The sequence below is a fragment of the Ascaphus truei genome, chromosome 3 (genome assembly GCF_040206685.1).
Source record: "Ascaphus truei isolate aAscTru1 chromosome 3, aAscTru1.hap1, whole genome shotgun sequence".
Taxonomy (NCBI): domain Eukaryota; kingdom Metazoa; phylum Chordata; class Amphibia; order Anura; family Ascaphidae; genus Ascaphus; species Ascaphus truei.
Genome location: NC_134485.1, coordinates 412,095,689 through 412,112,738, shown reverse-complemented (window position 1 = coordinate 412,112,738; position 17,050 = coordinate 412,095,689). Strand labels below are relative to the sequence as shown.

Below are 17,050 nucleotides of genomic sequence, written 5' to 3'. Positions count from 1 at the left end.
GGCTCTCAGATGGTGTTACAGAAGAGGAACATTGAGAGAAAAGTGCCTACAGATTTGTAATACCATGAATATGGTGTAGCTTACTTACACCCCGCAAGATAATGCATTTGACCTGGGCAGATGTGTTATATTATACACAAACAGTATAACTGCTTATTACTGCTGAGGTCTTCCCTTTGGTATTAGTTGACAACCGATCTGGAGACCCCACCCCCCAAATGTAATTTCTTTCTAAATTTGCACCTTTCAATCTTTTCTTAGCTATGACATTCATTTAAGATTGTTTCATCATACTTCATTTTCATATGATTTCGGCTGTTATTGTATTCCGAAATGTTTCTGTATTCAATGTCATTTTCGTTTTAGGTCAGTAAAGTCTCAACAATATTAGGGAAAAATAACTAGAGATGTGTGTGTGGTGAGCAGGGTTAGCATTATTAAACATAATATGCATCGAAGCAAACTCCCCTTTCAACTAAAATATGAACGTTAATGACCCAAAACCGTAAGAGTTTATAACCGCATGTTATATAGAATTAGGAGATAAAAAAAAGGTTCATTCTATATGATTTGCTCAATAAAATGACAGGCATGAGGAATGTAGGGACTGGGAGTTGATAATGTTTATTTTTGCTATTACAAAGGCTTGGGACAGAAAAGTAATCCCATTGGTGTTAAAAAATGTGAAAAAAATAAAAATAAAAAAATCATCTGAATATCAAGATCCAAGATTTTTCAGAAGCTAAAAAAATAAGTGTTTTTTTTTTAGTACAACGGTTACAAAGTAGACAATGCGACTATGGCGAGAGCAAACACGGCAGTTTCAAAATACTTGGGAAGGATCAAGGAAGGGGTCAGGGAATAACAAATAAGTGATTGAGACTAATCTACTTTTTTTTCTTTTTTAACTAAAGAAGGTTTGATACCGCATTAACGTACGCAATGGGTCCAGAGCATGTATGTAAAGCGAAAATGTACTTAAAGTTTTTCCCACTTATCGATGCATGTACTGTACTGCAATCGTCATATACGTGCATAACTGAAGTAAATAACGCATTTGTAACACCCTCTATAGTCTCCCCGCTTGCGCACAGCTTCGGTACAGGTAGGGAGCTGGTATTGCTGTTCAGGACGTGCTGACAGGCGCATGCGCAAGCTGCTGTTTGCCTATTGGGCGATATGTCCTTCCTCGTGAGTGTCCTTAAAGCGGGGTATGCCTGTACAAACCTGACAAAATAATATTATCATCTGTGTCTCACAAAAGAGGGTATTTACTGAGCTCGGAAGATTTGACCTTCAATTGTAGTATACAGAGGTCACAATCGGAGACCCTTTCAGAAAATCGAGGCAGTGTTCCGGAGCCTGTTGCAGTCTCTAAGGCTGCGCTTATAGTGCTGGCTAAGTGATCGGATATGCGACCGTGTGACGTCAGCCGTCGTAATAGCGATTCCTGCTTATAGTGCAGGAGACAAGAAAGGCCACTGGGGGGCACGGCGGAGGTGTGGCCGCGAGAGGTTCGCCCTCATTGGCTGAACCACTCACGTGCCGCTGACGTCACACGCAGCGATCTCCAAAAAAGTTTAAATCCTTTGACTACCGGGCACTCGCGACTGACTGCATGTACTTGCTACGGCGCTGCGCAACGTCGCAGGCGCCAGAACTATAAGCGCAGCCTAAGGCCTGTGACATAGTGAACCCAAGCGGCGCTGAGCCGCGCTGAACAGATGCACAAAGCCCCTGCATCTGTAATCAGCGCGGCTATAGTTTCTTCCTCCGCATGCGCGCTGATGCGTGCGGAGGCTGAGAAACTTCCCCGAGACAGGCAGTTTTGAAATTTGCTGCACGGGGAAGCAGAGGAGCGGTCACGTGACCGCTCCCATCCAATGGGAGCGGGGGACTAGCCCCACCTCCCGCTCCGCCCCCTGAGTGCACTCACTGCCTCGCCTGCAAGGACAGGAAAAGCCCCATTTTCAGCAGGCGAGGCAGAGCAGGAGCGCGCCTCAGCGCGCTCCCAACACACTATGTCCCAGGCCTAACATTCCACATTGTTCAAGCAACAGACATGAGGCTTCCAAGACTAGCTTGGGCAAATTATAGTATTGCGGTTAGAACGGTGGTACTTACCCTGAGAGGATTTTCATTCAAGTAAGGAGGTTCCCCCTCTACCATCTCGATGGCCATGATCCCCAAGGACCAGATGTCAACTTTAGGACCATAAGATTTACGTGTTACCACTTCCGGGGCCATCCAGTAAGGAGTCCCCACCATGGTGCTGCGTTTACTTTGTTCTGGGGTTATCTGGGCGCAAAATCCAAAATCGGCTAGAAAGCAAAGAGAATAAAAATAAAGCAATGAAGTTGATCGTGTGGTGTAATTTTCATATTAACAATGTTTTTTTTTTAATGCATTTAAGTGCTTTGACGATTTTATCCTTCCAATGCATTTATGGGGAGATTCCATACAAAAACGACTAGAAAACACGGCATTTAATAGCGAGAGCCTCATCAATAAATATGTAACCTATTTTAAGCCGTCTGTCAGGGATTGGCCTTTATTCTCTATCCTGTACGATTTGTATGTATCGTTCTTATTCTTCACTCTGATGTATATTTACCTTGTTGATTTCTTGCAATTTGAGCTTGCATATATAAACAGATTTACAGTGCCCTACCAAAAACGGAAAGTATGCTATTCACAAATATTAGATTATAAATGCCCTGTTTTGTTACTTTGACATGAAAGCAATGAACACAGATGGACCTTGAGGATTTTGCCAGAAGATAAAAATCCCTCTGCAAAAGCCAAGCTCCAGATGACCTTGGGCAAGTAACTTTATCTTCACGCAACTCTCCTAACAAATACATAAGGCCTAATGCACTAAACCAGCAATTTAGCGGATGGAGAAAAAATGTAAACGAGCAGAAAAATAAGTTTTTTTTTTTTAATGTAACGAGAAGCAAGGGGTTTACTGAAACATGATCACCCATGCTGATCATCAGCGCAGGACGTACCGAGGACGAGAACATTTAACTCGGTTGGGATGCTTTTTTTGGGTGGAGTAAGGCGGTGCAATGAAAATCACATTCGTTGCTAGTGAGCCAATGAATAAGGTGAAAACTGTACATCATAGAGGTCAGGACCGACAAATTCACTCATCTTGGGTTCTTCCTGGGGGGGGGGGAGGGCAAGACCAGGGAATGTCTTTGTGCTAGACAACTGACCAGGTAAGCTTCAAGAAAATATAGTGGATCGCTGCTTTAAGAGCAAGCTTCTGATTGTAGGAGTACCGGGCAGAATGTAGGAGCCATACATTTCACGCAAGTTTGTGTCAGCGTAGATTTAGATTCCTATTGGATGTTTTTACGGGGACGCAAAACATGGGAGAAATAAGATGGCAAGAGATGCAGAAACTTAAATGACCACGTTTCCAGTCCACTGCATCAAAGTACCCTAACACAGGAGCATCAAGAAACGCACGTAGTAATAACATAACCCCTGCCATGCTGCCACAGCAGTCTAAAAATCCTTGCAGTAACCCCAAGTGGCGTTGTTGTTGGACCCTTTGTCACTGAAAGCTTTATGGTTTAGCAACACGCGAAAAGTCCTTCTGGTAGTGGAGCCAATGTTAATATGAAGCCATTTGGAACAGGTCACTCACAGCAAAGCATTGCGGGCATCACACTAAACTGGATACGAATGCTTAGCTAGAATGCTTAGCATGAACATACTTAGTTTCACAGAGCCATCCATCCCCAGAAGGATATTGTCGCTCTTAATATCCCGATGAATAACTTGGTTCGAGTGTAGAAATTCCAAAGCCTGAAGACACTGGAGACAGAAGACGAACGAGAGATTGGTTACAAGTTTACAAACAGACTCATTCATGTGACTGAGATCATGGGAGTGAACACTAATAAACAGAATACATTAAGCATAAATGCTCATTAACCTCTGTATAGCCTTTGTTTTAATCTAATCTGTTGTCCTTGAACGGTTTTCATGTGCTCCAGAAAACATTTGCTTGTCTGCTTTGTTCTTCCCATTTTACAAGCAAATCACCGCTAAGAGGTCTATTTATCAAAGTCCCGCAGCTGCAAACCATGTGTATCAAGGATTCAAAAAGAGTACTACTTAAATCAAAAGTGATGTTATGCTTTGATAAATCAGATATGGTTTATTTGCTTATTTTATGTCCCAGTTTTGCAGCTGTAGACTGACAAATAGACACCCAAATCTCCTTCACGTGCAACACAACCAGAAACTTTCCTTTCATTCTTGATGAACGAACTTCCGTCTTCCCCTTCTAAACTCTAAAATGAACTGGGTGACGCCAGAAAAAAAGGCATCTGAAGTGTGTGAACCGCTTTGAAATCAGTGTCAGCTCTTTGTGACGTTGGGCAAGTCCTTACATCCTGGTGTCTTGCGAACCAAAGATTAGATTGCAAGCTCCCTGGGGTAGGGACCTGTGCCTTATGTGGGTTCTAAATACATGCAACACTGATCTATAAGGAAAAGTAATGAATATTAGCACTGGTAATAAAGTGGTGACACTCTATTTGGTAGAATCGTAATGAGGACACAAGGGGAAGCCGCCCTCGATTCTGGTTTCACCTCTCTGCACACAGCCGCTATCTGTCCTTCATCCATACACGTTTCTGTTACAACATCTGTGAGGGATCCACCGGCTAAGTATTCCATCACCACCCACAGCTCCTCTCCCACCAGGTAACTGGAAAGTGGCAGACAGGGAAAAAAAACCAATTAGAATACAAGAGTCATCGTTATTTTATTCTGTTAGTTATGAAACTTGTTAACACAACACAATGCATTGCAGGCAACATGTCAAGTCCCTGCACCTTTGTATGTATGTAATTAATGACGGAGCACATTTATAGTAACTGCGTTGTTGTCTCTCTTTAGGGCCAGATGACTGCATTGCATAACCTCATATTGTAGGCCCTTCTGACACAGTGTGCTATGGTTCTTTATAGGATTTATTCTGAGCCTGACCTCTTCTAGAAAGTCTGGGATAGTGTATTTTGCAGGTCAAAGTAAAATAACCTATTTTTGATGGATCCGTACCATGTGCAGACAGGCTGCCTAGCATCTCTGCCCTGAAGTTTTTATTTTTTTACAACAGAGGAGAATCATCTGGCGCCATTAAACTGAATGTGTCTCTTCACAATGATCACCAGCTCCATGTGGCTTTCTGCAAGCGAGGGATCTCCAAATTAAATTGCAAGCGGTGTAGTGATCCGCCGCTATCTGTCCCATTACCTTGAGCAACCTGAGTACTGTCTGTATATGTAGAAAAATAGACTGGATAACGAATAATTGAAAAATCCAACACATTCACACATTTTTCTCTTGGTGACATACATACTAGATGTCTGGGTTTCGATTATATCCATTGGCTGCATTAAAGGCTCTAGAGCAGTGAAGTGGTTCAATCAGTTTACTTTCAGACCATCTGCTACAACAGCTCGGCAGTTTCTCTGCCCGTAACTTACCTGTCCAGGTAATTCACAATGTTCGGGTTCTTGTTTTCCCGCATCACAAGGATTTCATTGATGATCAACTCTTTCTTTGGCTGTTGCTGCAGATTCATCTGCTTTATTGCCACCTGCATGTACAAGACATCGGGAGACGACTGTGAGAATGATCAACAAGAAGAAGGGAACGACACGGGTACCAGCGGTGGCGCGGATTAAAAAATATGAACAGTGGCGCGGATTTTAATTGTAATAAAAGAAGACACCAAGGCACATCATAATGGAAATAAAGCACTACAAGACAAATGTTTTTGTTAAGCTTTGTAGCAGCAATGCCATTTGCCCGGGCCCAGTTTTTCAGACGTTACGGTCCCTGGGGCTAGCACACGTGCTGCGTGAACTACAATTATCTATCAAATCGATTTCTGGGTGTGTACCTGGACACCAAGCAGGAGTCCTCGTCCTACAGCACACTGCATAAATAACATGCAGAAAATAACACTAGTGCAGGAGTGGCCAACTCCATACTTCAAAGGCCACCAAGTGGCCAGGTACTGGGGATACCCCGGATTCCACACAGGTGGCTCAGTGGCTGTAATTTGACTTGGCCACCAATGCTAAAGCAGGGATGGTCTTTAAACCTGACCTGCTGGTGGCCCTTGAGGACAGGAGTTGGCCACTCTTGCAGTAGAGGAACCCATATCTAATAATGTTGTCAAAACTATGGCCCATATTTATACAGCAGAGCTATAACGCAAGAGCTCTTTGGCGCTGGAAGAGCATTTAAAGCCTATTAAAAGGGAGTGAGCTGAAAGGCGTCTTATGTAATAGCACCGCCTAATAAATATCGCCCTAAGACTTATTCAATGTTGTGAGGCCACTTCCCTATGCTGGAGAAGATTTGTGTCCGTATATTGAATAGAGATGATTGATTATTCAGCCACAACTGTTCCAAGTGTCTCGGCAGAGAGCATTGCAGTTTCCTTGTAGGCTACCCATGGCCCTCAGGTCTGGATGTTCTGCGTGGCAGGAGAGCTATTTAAACTGCTTTCCTATGACCCAGGTTTCTGTTGCCCAATTCATAGAAAATATGAAGTCACAATTCCAGAAATGTTACAGAGCAAAAATCACATAATAATGACCCTAAGTGCAGCTGAGGAGTAAGGCGGGAGTGAGAAACTGAAGCCCCTTTCCCTCGTTTCACAGTAAACCTGATGTAAAAGATTGAAGAGAAAACCCTCACACTTCCAAGGGAATTCCCCCAAAAGATGTAGACAAATGAAGATGAATACACAACCTAATTGTGATTTAACATCTCAGGATGTACTACAGGTAGGGTTGCCAGGTGTCCAGTATTTGGACACTCCGTCCAGTAAAAAAATGAGAGGCAACACTGGACATAGTCACGTGACTGGCTTGGGGGGCCGCGAGATTGCTGTTGCTAGTGGGCTTGGCAGCTTCCTCCATCCTGATTGGCTGCATTACCCAGCAGCAGCCAATCAGGAGGTGGTGTCAGGAGCCTGGGGGTGGGGCCAAGGAGAGGAAGAAACAGCATGGAGCGGTGTGTGTTTCGAGTGCGTCACACCTTTCACCATTGTGTCCAGTATTTTGCAGAAGCCATCTGGCAACCCTAAATACAGGAGCAGACCTCAACAAGAAGGAAGTTGCACTTCTGAATAAGTACAGGGACAAATGTACAAATCTATTTACCTTAAAGGACTTCCATACTCTGCAGTCATGGGACTAGAGCTATGGGTGTGGTATATATGTATACATTATGCTAATGTATGTTATTGATTTTGTACGTACAGCACTCCCACCCAAAATATTGTCCTGTCTGCAGAGCATGAATAGATCGTGGAAAAGAAAAACTGATGACCAATATATTGCATTCTGCCATCCCAGGAGTACTGGGCTCAATAGACCTATTGCTTTAGTCCCCGTCTCCTGTTTGAGGGCTTCCTTCCTGATCTGCTCTTCAGGTCTCCAAATAGGATGACTTCTGTCTGGGAACCCTTAGCGAGCCTACGTATTAATATACTCCTCTTTTGCCTCCTATTTGTCCTTGGTCAATGACAACACTCCGGATTTTGTGAAATCCGGAAATGCAGCATTCGGCTGCACTGGTTGTATGGGGGGCACAGGAACCGGTACTCGCAGGATTCAGGATTGCTTCAGAACTTTGTATTTTGTTAGAAACCATCATTCCAAAATCAGAAATAAATATGTAACGCTCAAAGTCTTACCTCTTGGCCGGTAGCGATGTCCACAGCAATATAAACTGTTCCAGACGCTCTGTTTCACAAGAGAAAAAAGTGTGAAATATCTGATCAGTATAGTGTTCATATAACCATCTATCATCTACAAATACCTTAAGTCAAGGGAGCACAAACTTTTGGTGCTGTGCACCCCCTGCCTGCTCTCCCCCAGAGCTCGTGCTCCCCCCTTAACTGTGTCGGCGTCAAACGACACTACGGGGTCATGTGATGTCACAAGACCCCGCAACGTCAGTTGCCATGGCGACGGGAGTCAAATGACACCGTGTTGCCCAAAGCCAGCTGAATCAGTGTAAGCGAGTTACAGAGGCCTCACGCGGTCCCCCGGCATGTAATTAAAAATGCCTTGGGGAAGAGTGCAAGGACTCTGTAAACGCCACCCCCCCCCCTGAGAAAACCCACGAGTCCCCAGTTTGTGCACCCCTACCGCAAGCCCTCCTACCAAAGTGTGACGTCAAACATACACATATAGCCCTGTATACTTTAACAGTATATTAGACATTTTATTTTGCACTGACAAAACCACTTGCGTGCACACGCGCGTATCACACGTTCCCCACGTTTGCGCTGTCTCTCCAACATCCTACAGTGTGCAAACTGTAGGAAATCAACACTTTGGGATTGATACAGTAAGTGAAATGTTGTACTTTGCATCTTCACTGTATTCAGGATGTTTTTGCCCCTTCTCTTATTGTTCCTACAATAATATGTAATCCCCAAGCTCTGTTCTCCTATGCAGAAGGTAACGAGGGCCCCGCCCGCAAAGGATTCAAATCTAAAGGGCAATATCACAACAAAAGGTGAGGTCGCTGCTCGTTGTGGGACAGTGTGTGGTCAAGCCGCACCGTTGATCCCCTTTAGGTTTGGGAAGTGTAGATGTTAGGGGGTGTTAGTGTTGAGTTTTGTCCAACCGCACAGCAGGTCCCAACAGGGTTAGAGGAGGGGTAGGTGTTAGTGGTATGCCAGATAGGCTTCCTTGAAAAGGTGTATTTTCAGGGGGCTTTTAAATAACTGGAAGCCGGGGGGAGAGAGATGGTACGTGGTAGGGAATTCCAGACAGCGGGCAGCTGGAAGTGAGAGGAGGTAATAAGGTAGAGTGAAAGGCGGGTGTCATGGGGAAAACGTAGGGGATGTAAGGGAGATAGCGTTGTACGACGTACCGTTACCCTTTCTCCCTGCAGCTGGGGGGTTTTCACTGACCTTTCATTGCTTGCTGCGGGGGCAGCGCTGTCACTCCACACAGCCAATCCCTCTCCTGCACCCCCCCGCCCCCGCCCCCGCATGGCTGAGCAGTGAGCACTCACTGCATCCAGCTCCAGACGAACCAGAGAAGCCCCATCCCCCTCGGTAAAAATCTTAGGCGAGGTCCGCAGTGGCTGCTGCTGCGCCTGCCACACACCACAGCACAGCCCTCTATGGGGCATGCCCCAGTGGCCATGTGTGTGCGCAAAGTGCGATGACGCAAACGCTAGCAGGGAAGACAAGAATTTTGTCTTCCCGTGCTGCGATCACGTAGTCGGCAGCCAGCCAATGGAAAGGCAGATATACCCCCGTCATGGGGGGGTTATAATGCGTATTGTGAGGGGGGGTTATAATGCGTATTGTGAGGGGGAGTTATAATGCGTATTGTGAGGGGGAGTTATAATGCGTATTGGGAGGGGGGTTATAATGCGTATTGGGAGGGGGGGTTATAATGCGTATTGTGAGGGGGGTTATAATGCGTATTGGGAGGGGGGTTATAATGCGTATTGGGAGGGGGGTTATAATGCGTATTGGGAGGGGGGGTTATAATGCGTATTGTGAGGGGGGTTATAATGCGTATTGGGAGGGGGAGTTATAATGCGTATTGTGAGGGGGGTTATAATGCGTATTGGGAGGGGGGGTTATAATGCGTATTGTGAGGGGGGTTATAATGCGTATTGGGAGGGGGGGTTATAATGCGTATTGGTAGGGGGGGTTATAATGCGTATTGGGAGGGGGGGTTATAATGCCTATTGGGAGGGGGGGGGGGGGTTATAATGCCTATTGGGAATGAAGGGGGGGTTATAATGCCTATTGGGAGGGGATGGGGGGTTTATAATGCCTATTGGGAGGGGATGGGGGGTTTATAATGCCTATTGGGAGGGGGGGTTATAATGCCTATTGGGAGGGGGGGTTATAATGCCTATTGGGAGGGGGGGGTTATAATGCCTATTGGGAGGGGGGGTTATAATGCCTATTGGGAGGGGGGGGTTATAATGCCTATTGGGAGGGTGGGTTATAATGCCTATTGGGAGGGGAGGGGGGGTTATAATGCCTATTGGGAGGGGGGGTTATAATGCCTATTGGGAGGGGGGGGGTTATAATGCCTATTGGGAAGGAAGGGGGGGTTATAATGCCTATTGGGAGGGGGGGGGGTTTATAATGCCTATTGGGAGGGGGGGTTATAATGCCTATTGGGAGGGGGGGGTTTATAATGCCTATTGGGAGGGGAGGGGGGTTTATAATGCCTATTGGGAGGGGGGGTTTATAATGCCTATTGGGAGGGGGGGGGGGGTTATAATGCCTATTGGGAAGGAAGGGGGGGTTATAATGCCTATTGGGAGGGGGGGGTTTATAATGCCTATTGGGAGGGGGGGGTTATAATGCCTATTGGGAGGGGGGGTTATAATGCCTATTGGGAGGGGGGGGTTATAATGCCTATTGGGAGGGGGGGTTATAATGCCTATTGGGAGGGGAGGGGGGGTTATAATGCCTATTGGGAGGGGGGGTTATAATGCCTATTGGGAGGGGGGGGGTTATAATGCCTATTGGGAAGGAAGGGGGGGTTATAATGCCTATTGGGAGGGGATGGGGGGTTTATAATGCCTATTGGGAGGGGGGGGTTATAATGCCTATTGGGAGGGGGGGTTATAATGCCTATTGGGAGGGGGGGGTTATAATGCCTATTGGGAGGGGGGGGGGTTATGCCTATTGGGAGGGGGGGTTATAATGCCTATTGGGAGGGGGGGGTTTATAATGCCTATTGGGAGGGGAGGGGGGTTTATAATGCCTATTGGGAGGGGGGGGTTATAATGCCTATTGGGAGGGGGGGTTAGAATGCCTATTGGGAGGGGAGGGGGGGTTATGCCTATTGGGAGGGGAGGGGGGGTTATGCCTATTGGGAGGGGGGGTGTTATAATGCCTATTGGGAGGGGGGGGGGTTTATAATGCATATTGGGAGGGGGGGTTATAATGCATATTGGGAGGGGGGGGTTATAATGCATATTGGGAGGGGTAATAATGCATATTGGGAGGGGGGTTATAATGCATATTGGGAGGGGGAGGGGTTATAATGCATATTGGGAGGGGGAGGGTTATAATGCATATTTGGAGGGGGAGGGGTTATAATGCATATTGTGAGGGGGGTTATAATGCATATTGTGAGGGGGAGGGGTTATAATGAATATTGGGAGGGGAGGGTTATAATGCGTATTGGGAGGGGGAGGGGTTATAATGCATATTGGAAGGGGAGGGGTTATAATGCGTATTGTGAGGGGGAGGGGTTATAATGAATATTGGGAGGGGAGGGTTATAGTGCATATTTGAAGGGGAGGGGTTATAATGCGTATTGGGAGGGGTTATAATGCTTTTTTGGTATGATAACTATATACAAATATATTCGGGGACAGTACAAGGAGCTTTCAAAATAACTATTCATCCCAAGGGCAGTACAAAGGACACGGGGTCATCCCTTAAGGTTGGAGGAAAGGAGATGTCACCAGCAACAAAGGAAAGGGCTATTTACAGTAAGGGCAGTAAACATTTGGAATTCATTACCCATGGAGACTGTGATGTGATGGCAGATACAATATATCTGTTCAAAAAAGGTTGGACATCTTTTTGGAAAGGTATACAGGGATAAATCAAATAAGTATACATGGGAAGGATGTTGATCCAGTGAGTAATCTGATTGCCAATATTTGGATTAAGGACATCATTTATTTTCCCCCTTATGAGAGATCATTAGCTGATATTTCACTGGGGTTTTTTGTTCGCCTTCCTCTGGATCAATATACTGTACGTATAAATATAGGATAAAGTATGCAATCTAAACTTTGCAAAGGTTGAATTTCATGGTTGTCAGTGTGTCTTTTTTTTTTTTTTTTTTTTTTTTTTTTAAGGGAAAAAGAAACATGCTTATTAAGTAGGTCACTGCAAGTGTTGTGTGAGAAATCAGTTTACTGCTATTAGATGGACTAGCAACACTGGTACGTAGGGAAAAGCAGTGAATTCCATACCCAAGATTGATGCCCATTGGATAGCCTCTAAACTTAAAAAAAAAAATAAAAGAGGGGGGGGGGAGGAAAGATAATATCCCACAAGGAGTTTTCTGATGGCAAGGAAACTAAAGCGGAAACAGAGAATAGGCTTTATTCATAGAGTTTCATTCGGTTCCAACGCATTTAAGAAATTCACTTCCGATGAATTCATGCAGCCACCTCAGAGGTAAACTATTGGCAGAACATTTCTGGCAATCTTATCCATACTGCAGCCATCCAAAGGGTGGGAAAGGGAGCACGGACGTTCATATTACTCAATGTCAGGTGGGTGATTTAAGGCGAAATGACTGGAGAAGTTGCCAATCGGTTGTGATCTCCCACGATTGAAACATTTAAGCTCTTTTTTTTTTTTTTTTAAATACCAGTCTTTATTGTAGCTCGTGAGTTTTCAGAACAATTCTTAACAAACCAGTGTTTTCCAAAACGTTTAGTTATGGGTCTACACGCAGTTTGCATTACAGTGCAATGATAGGTATCTATGGACATAGCGTACAGCAGGGAAGTAAAAATACTGGACTCAATGAGGATGGCATGAAAGAGCACAAGCTAATGTTATGTACAACCCACGTGGCATAAAGAACATGATGCCACATGAATACAGGGCCTGCTTATTCCACTAATTAAGTACAACGCAAATAGCGTTCCTGTAGTGAGCATCAATAAAAACTGGCATGAGGTCTCTGCGAAGGCAATGAATTGGTCAAAGGAAAAAGTCATGTCCTTCATGCTGACCTCCTTTTGGCCGCATCTTCTGACCTACTTACTTAGAGGAACAGATACTGTAGCTTGCCTGACGGACACTGGCAGAGTTCTCTTATCTGCTGCCAGGTCCATCAGAGCTTAGCATATGCTGATGGGAGCACAAAGCACACATTCATGCAGCTAAATCGAGGCAGGGCCTTTCCCCGGCTCTGATGAAATGCAGCATGCTCACTGGCCCACGACTGGTTCAAAGGGCATTATATTTACTGGTACCGATCAAGTGCTCCTTACTGCATGTTGAACGCAGATGAGAAGTGCCCTCTATTGTGACTTCCCTGTCAGAAGGGCTTTTAATGTACTGTGCAATACACAATAAGGGAGGGAGGGGGTGGGGGGGGGGCAGGAAGAATAGACCAAGAACCCAAAAATGCCAACTGAGATATGCAAACCAAATAGACGAAAACGTAAATCAATACAACTCCCGAAAAAAGGCGCAAGTCAAAAATAAGATAAAAACCACAAAAAAGTCCAGGGGAAAAAAAAAGGCGAATTCAAAATTACCTACCATAAAATATGGAAGTGGATTAGTATTGTTCGATGGATGGCGACCAGCATTTTAGCTACATTTGTGCCTCTATCAATTACTGCCGGATTATATTGTGACGGATTGAGAGTAGATACTGGTGACGGTAGGGGTAGCTGGCATCACAAAACTGGGATGAAGCCTAGCTAGCTACCCCTAAATCCATTTAACTTGGCCACCTATGTAAGGCTTATTTCAGCCAAATGTACTTTAATATCTGGGGAAGAACAGGGAATGTGTAAATGTAACCCATTTCTGTAAGAATGTATTTCAAAGCATGTATTCTTTATTCTATGTGACAATCCTTCCCCGAGTTTAGAAAGCCAGCATTGTGTGCCACATCAGACTTACGTGATTTGTTGCCTGTGTACTGTAATGTGCATTGGGTGTCAGCCTTGCAAGAAAGTAAATTAGATATCCGACTGTTACTGTCATTTCTATGGAGAAAGACTCAGCAATCCACTTAGTTTGAAGCTTGCCATAGAAATTATAGAATTAAAACCAGGGTTGGGACAGCTAGGTGTCAGGACTCCTGGGGAGAGGTGAAAGGCTGCTGAGCAAATCTGCGAGTAAGAGCATTGTACTGGCCTGACTCTAGGGCTCCTACCCAGTGAGAGGTCTTGAGTGCCTTAGAACACCCCCTCTGGCTTTCTTGGCACCAACTCAATCCTTGCTCCGATTGGCCAGCAGCTCCTGTCCCATGTAAAAGATAGCCACCGAGGGCTATATAAGTGGGCTGCTGATCAGAACATTAGAGACAGAGACATTCTGTGGAGGAGTATGGATCTTGACTGTGACCAGTTGGAGACACATGTCAGAGTGGCTGCTGTGTGATCAGCACTCTGATATCTTGGACGAGAAGCGGACAGGGCAAGCCTTCTTGAAGCAGGCCGCTGCACCTAGCGAGGCTAGAGTCTACTCCCCAGATCCCCAGTTTGTATTGTATCTTGTTTTGTGCATCTTTGTTTTGTCTGCTGGCGTGCCAGAATAAACCTCATTTTATTCACAACCGTGTCCCATCTGGTGCTAGTGATCCCGGTGGTTTCGGTATAAAAGTACTGGTCTCCTGTGGCAATAATCATTTGAGGAACCATGCATACGTAAAAGGTGAGTCGGCTAGTTAGGTGTGTGTGCATTAACCCGTCACATGTATAACAGTCACGTGCTCACAGGTTTGCCGTACGTGACAAATGTGAGTTTGAGGGGAGATATTATTCATTTGAGGGACCTTGCGAGGTGAAGATTGGATCAGCCATATAGCTGTGTGTATTACCTCTTGCCCCATACAAAGATCATGTGCTCATAGGTGTCAAGTACGGCAGAGGTGCTCAAGTCCTCAAGCCTCCTCCAACAGGTCAGGTTTTCAGGATATCCTAGCTTCAGCAAAGGTGGCTCAATCAGAGGCTCAGTCTTCGACAGCATAACCTGTGCTGAAGCTGGGATATCCTGAAACCTGACCTGTTGAGAGGCTTTAGGACTGGAGTTAAGCACCAGTGCCCTACGTGACAAATGGCGATAAATAAATATCTCAATTAGGTGACCCAGCTGTTAAACAGCCTTCAAAGTTAATAGAACACAGGGTGAAGAGTAAAAAAAACATTCAGGGCTGCTTCCAACATCTCTTCCCTCTATATAACGTTAACAGGAGGTGGACGTTTTCCCATTTATTTCTTGCAAACTGCCGCCGATGCCTCTTTGGATAATATAGACTATGGCCCCAAGTTTGCATCATAACAATATTACCAATAATGAACAGACTATGTAAAACTGTGAAAGTCAGACTACCCAATACTTCTAAAATGCCATACGAAATGAGATCAATCGGGGATTTGTTCAAATGAAGAGTGAACAAAATAAACACTCAGATATTGTCCCATTCCCCTTCGATCCACACAGAGATGTGTGGTGAGAACGGACCTGCAAATCCCCGTGGGCAGCCATCCTACCAAGTAAGAATCGAGTTGTTGCCGGTGACGGACTGGTCAGTCCGTGTGGTGCATAGCACAGGTGCTACATTTAAGGCGCCCAGGCACTGTTCATTGCCGAGGCAATATTACAGTACTGCAGACCGACTTTTCCAACTGAGACTGAACTTTAGCAATAAAACTACAGGTTTAAAATGGCTTGCTACAGGTGTGTGACGCTTTCCATTTCTTCCCAGTATCCCCGGTTCAAAAAAACCCCACAAAAATGCATGCATTTTATTGCATAACCGCAAATAAAAATACCACGTATGAGCACGCTGGTCTCAGACAGGACCACATATCTGCCTTTCCCTGTAATCTCTCAGCATACAGTACAATGCACTGTGACGCTTGTTTATTTTATACAGCAAGCAGAATCTGATAAGGCCTCAGAGGCCTTCAAAACAATTTATTAGTTCCTGGTTGAACCATTTTATTTCTGCTTACCAGTTCATATAAATAAAAGACGCAATATAATGTTTAAAGCCACATCTTATCAAGTTACACATCATCATTACAGCACAGATAGATCTGTGGAAGACATACGGATGTGCTCATGGGGTCCTCTAGCAAACTTTTTTTTTTGTTCACTGCTATTGTCACACCATACAGTGTAGACAATTATTTCAGTGAGTGATATACAAATGAGCACACCATATTGTACATAATAATAATAATAATAATAATAATAATAATAATATCTCCCCAAACCTCATAATCCCCCAGCTAGTTACCCCTCAGCTATAACCTTGGGAATTGCACTCTGCCTCCACAAATTTAAAGAAGGTTATTTATTAAAGTGTGATAGTGCCGATCAGGGCACTATGGCATGAAAACTCCTATTCAATGAGTTTCAACTGAATTCAACAGGAGTAGATAGTGCTCCGATCTAAACTATAGCAGTTTCATCTTAATAACCCACAATGTGTTTAAAACGGTCCGGATAGTTCCTACTAAACCTGGCTCTATATCCCAGCTCATCAGTAGCACTACTATTTATCAAAGTAAAAAAGGGGTACAGAGGAGTGCTTACAAAAACTGCCCCCTGGGATGCAGCTCAATTCATAATTAAGGTACATCGAAAAAATAGAACAAACAAACAGCACTCATGTCATATCAAAAATATTTATTCATCCATAAACTATCAATGTTTTGGTCCCAACGTTGATAGTTTATGGATTAATAAACATTTTGTATTTTTGATACAATAAAAGAGCCGTGTTCGACTTCCATTCATCGAGCCCCCAAAGCACGCTGCTTCAGTGTTACTTTTGATGTCTCTTTCCTTCTCCGTTCACGCTCTACAGCGTGCGGCTTCTTCTCCCACACCACTGCTGGATCAGAACCGGTGCACCTCCGGTATGGGCCAGAGCACACCTGTGGGAGCCCATTGCATGACATACTACTCAGGCAACACATCCCTCATTGGGTAATGTACTGTCAAATAAACCTAAGGTTTTTGTTTTATTTAACTCAGCTGTCAACATCTTGTGACCTATTTATTACTTTTAGCACATTGCACATTCAGGTGGCTAATTATAACACAGGCGCTTCCATTCTCTGAATAAAGCGGTTGTGTGCTTGAAAGCCCATAACCTACATAAACAAATTGCTTTACTGATATTGATCAAGTATGAACCCAGTGGTTTTGAAGCTCCTGCTTGCTTTAGTCGGCGCTCGGAAAGGATATAGGGAAAAAATGTGTTATTTTGGAACACTTTGAAATAGGCAT

General features: G+C 44.7%; 1 protein-coding gene across 2 annotated transcripts in view; it reads right to left on the bottom strand.

Moving 5' to 3' along the window:
- Positions 1-17,050, bottom strand: part of PAK1 (p21 (RAC1) activated kinase 1) — a 93,164-nt gene that overhangs the window by 13,903 nt on the left and 62,211 nt on the right. For both annotated transcript variants that reach the window (XM_075592640.1, XM_075592641.1), the window contains 5 exons: positions 7,739-7,787; positions 5,511-5,623; positions 4,612-4,729; positions 3,729-3,828; positions 2,125-2,321 (listed from right to left, as the gene is read on the bottom strand). In XM_075592640.1, coding sequence (XP_075448755.1) covers positions 2,125-2,321; positions 3,729-3,828; positions 4,612-4,729; positions 5,511-5,623; positions 7,739-7,787 — 577 coding nt within the window. The remainder of the gene's footprint in view (positions 1-2,124; positions 2,322-3,728; positions 3,829-4,611; positions 4,730-5,510; positions 5,624-7,738; positions 7,788-17,050) is intronic.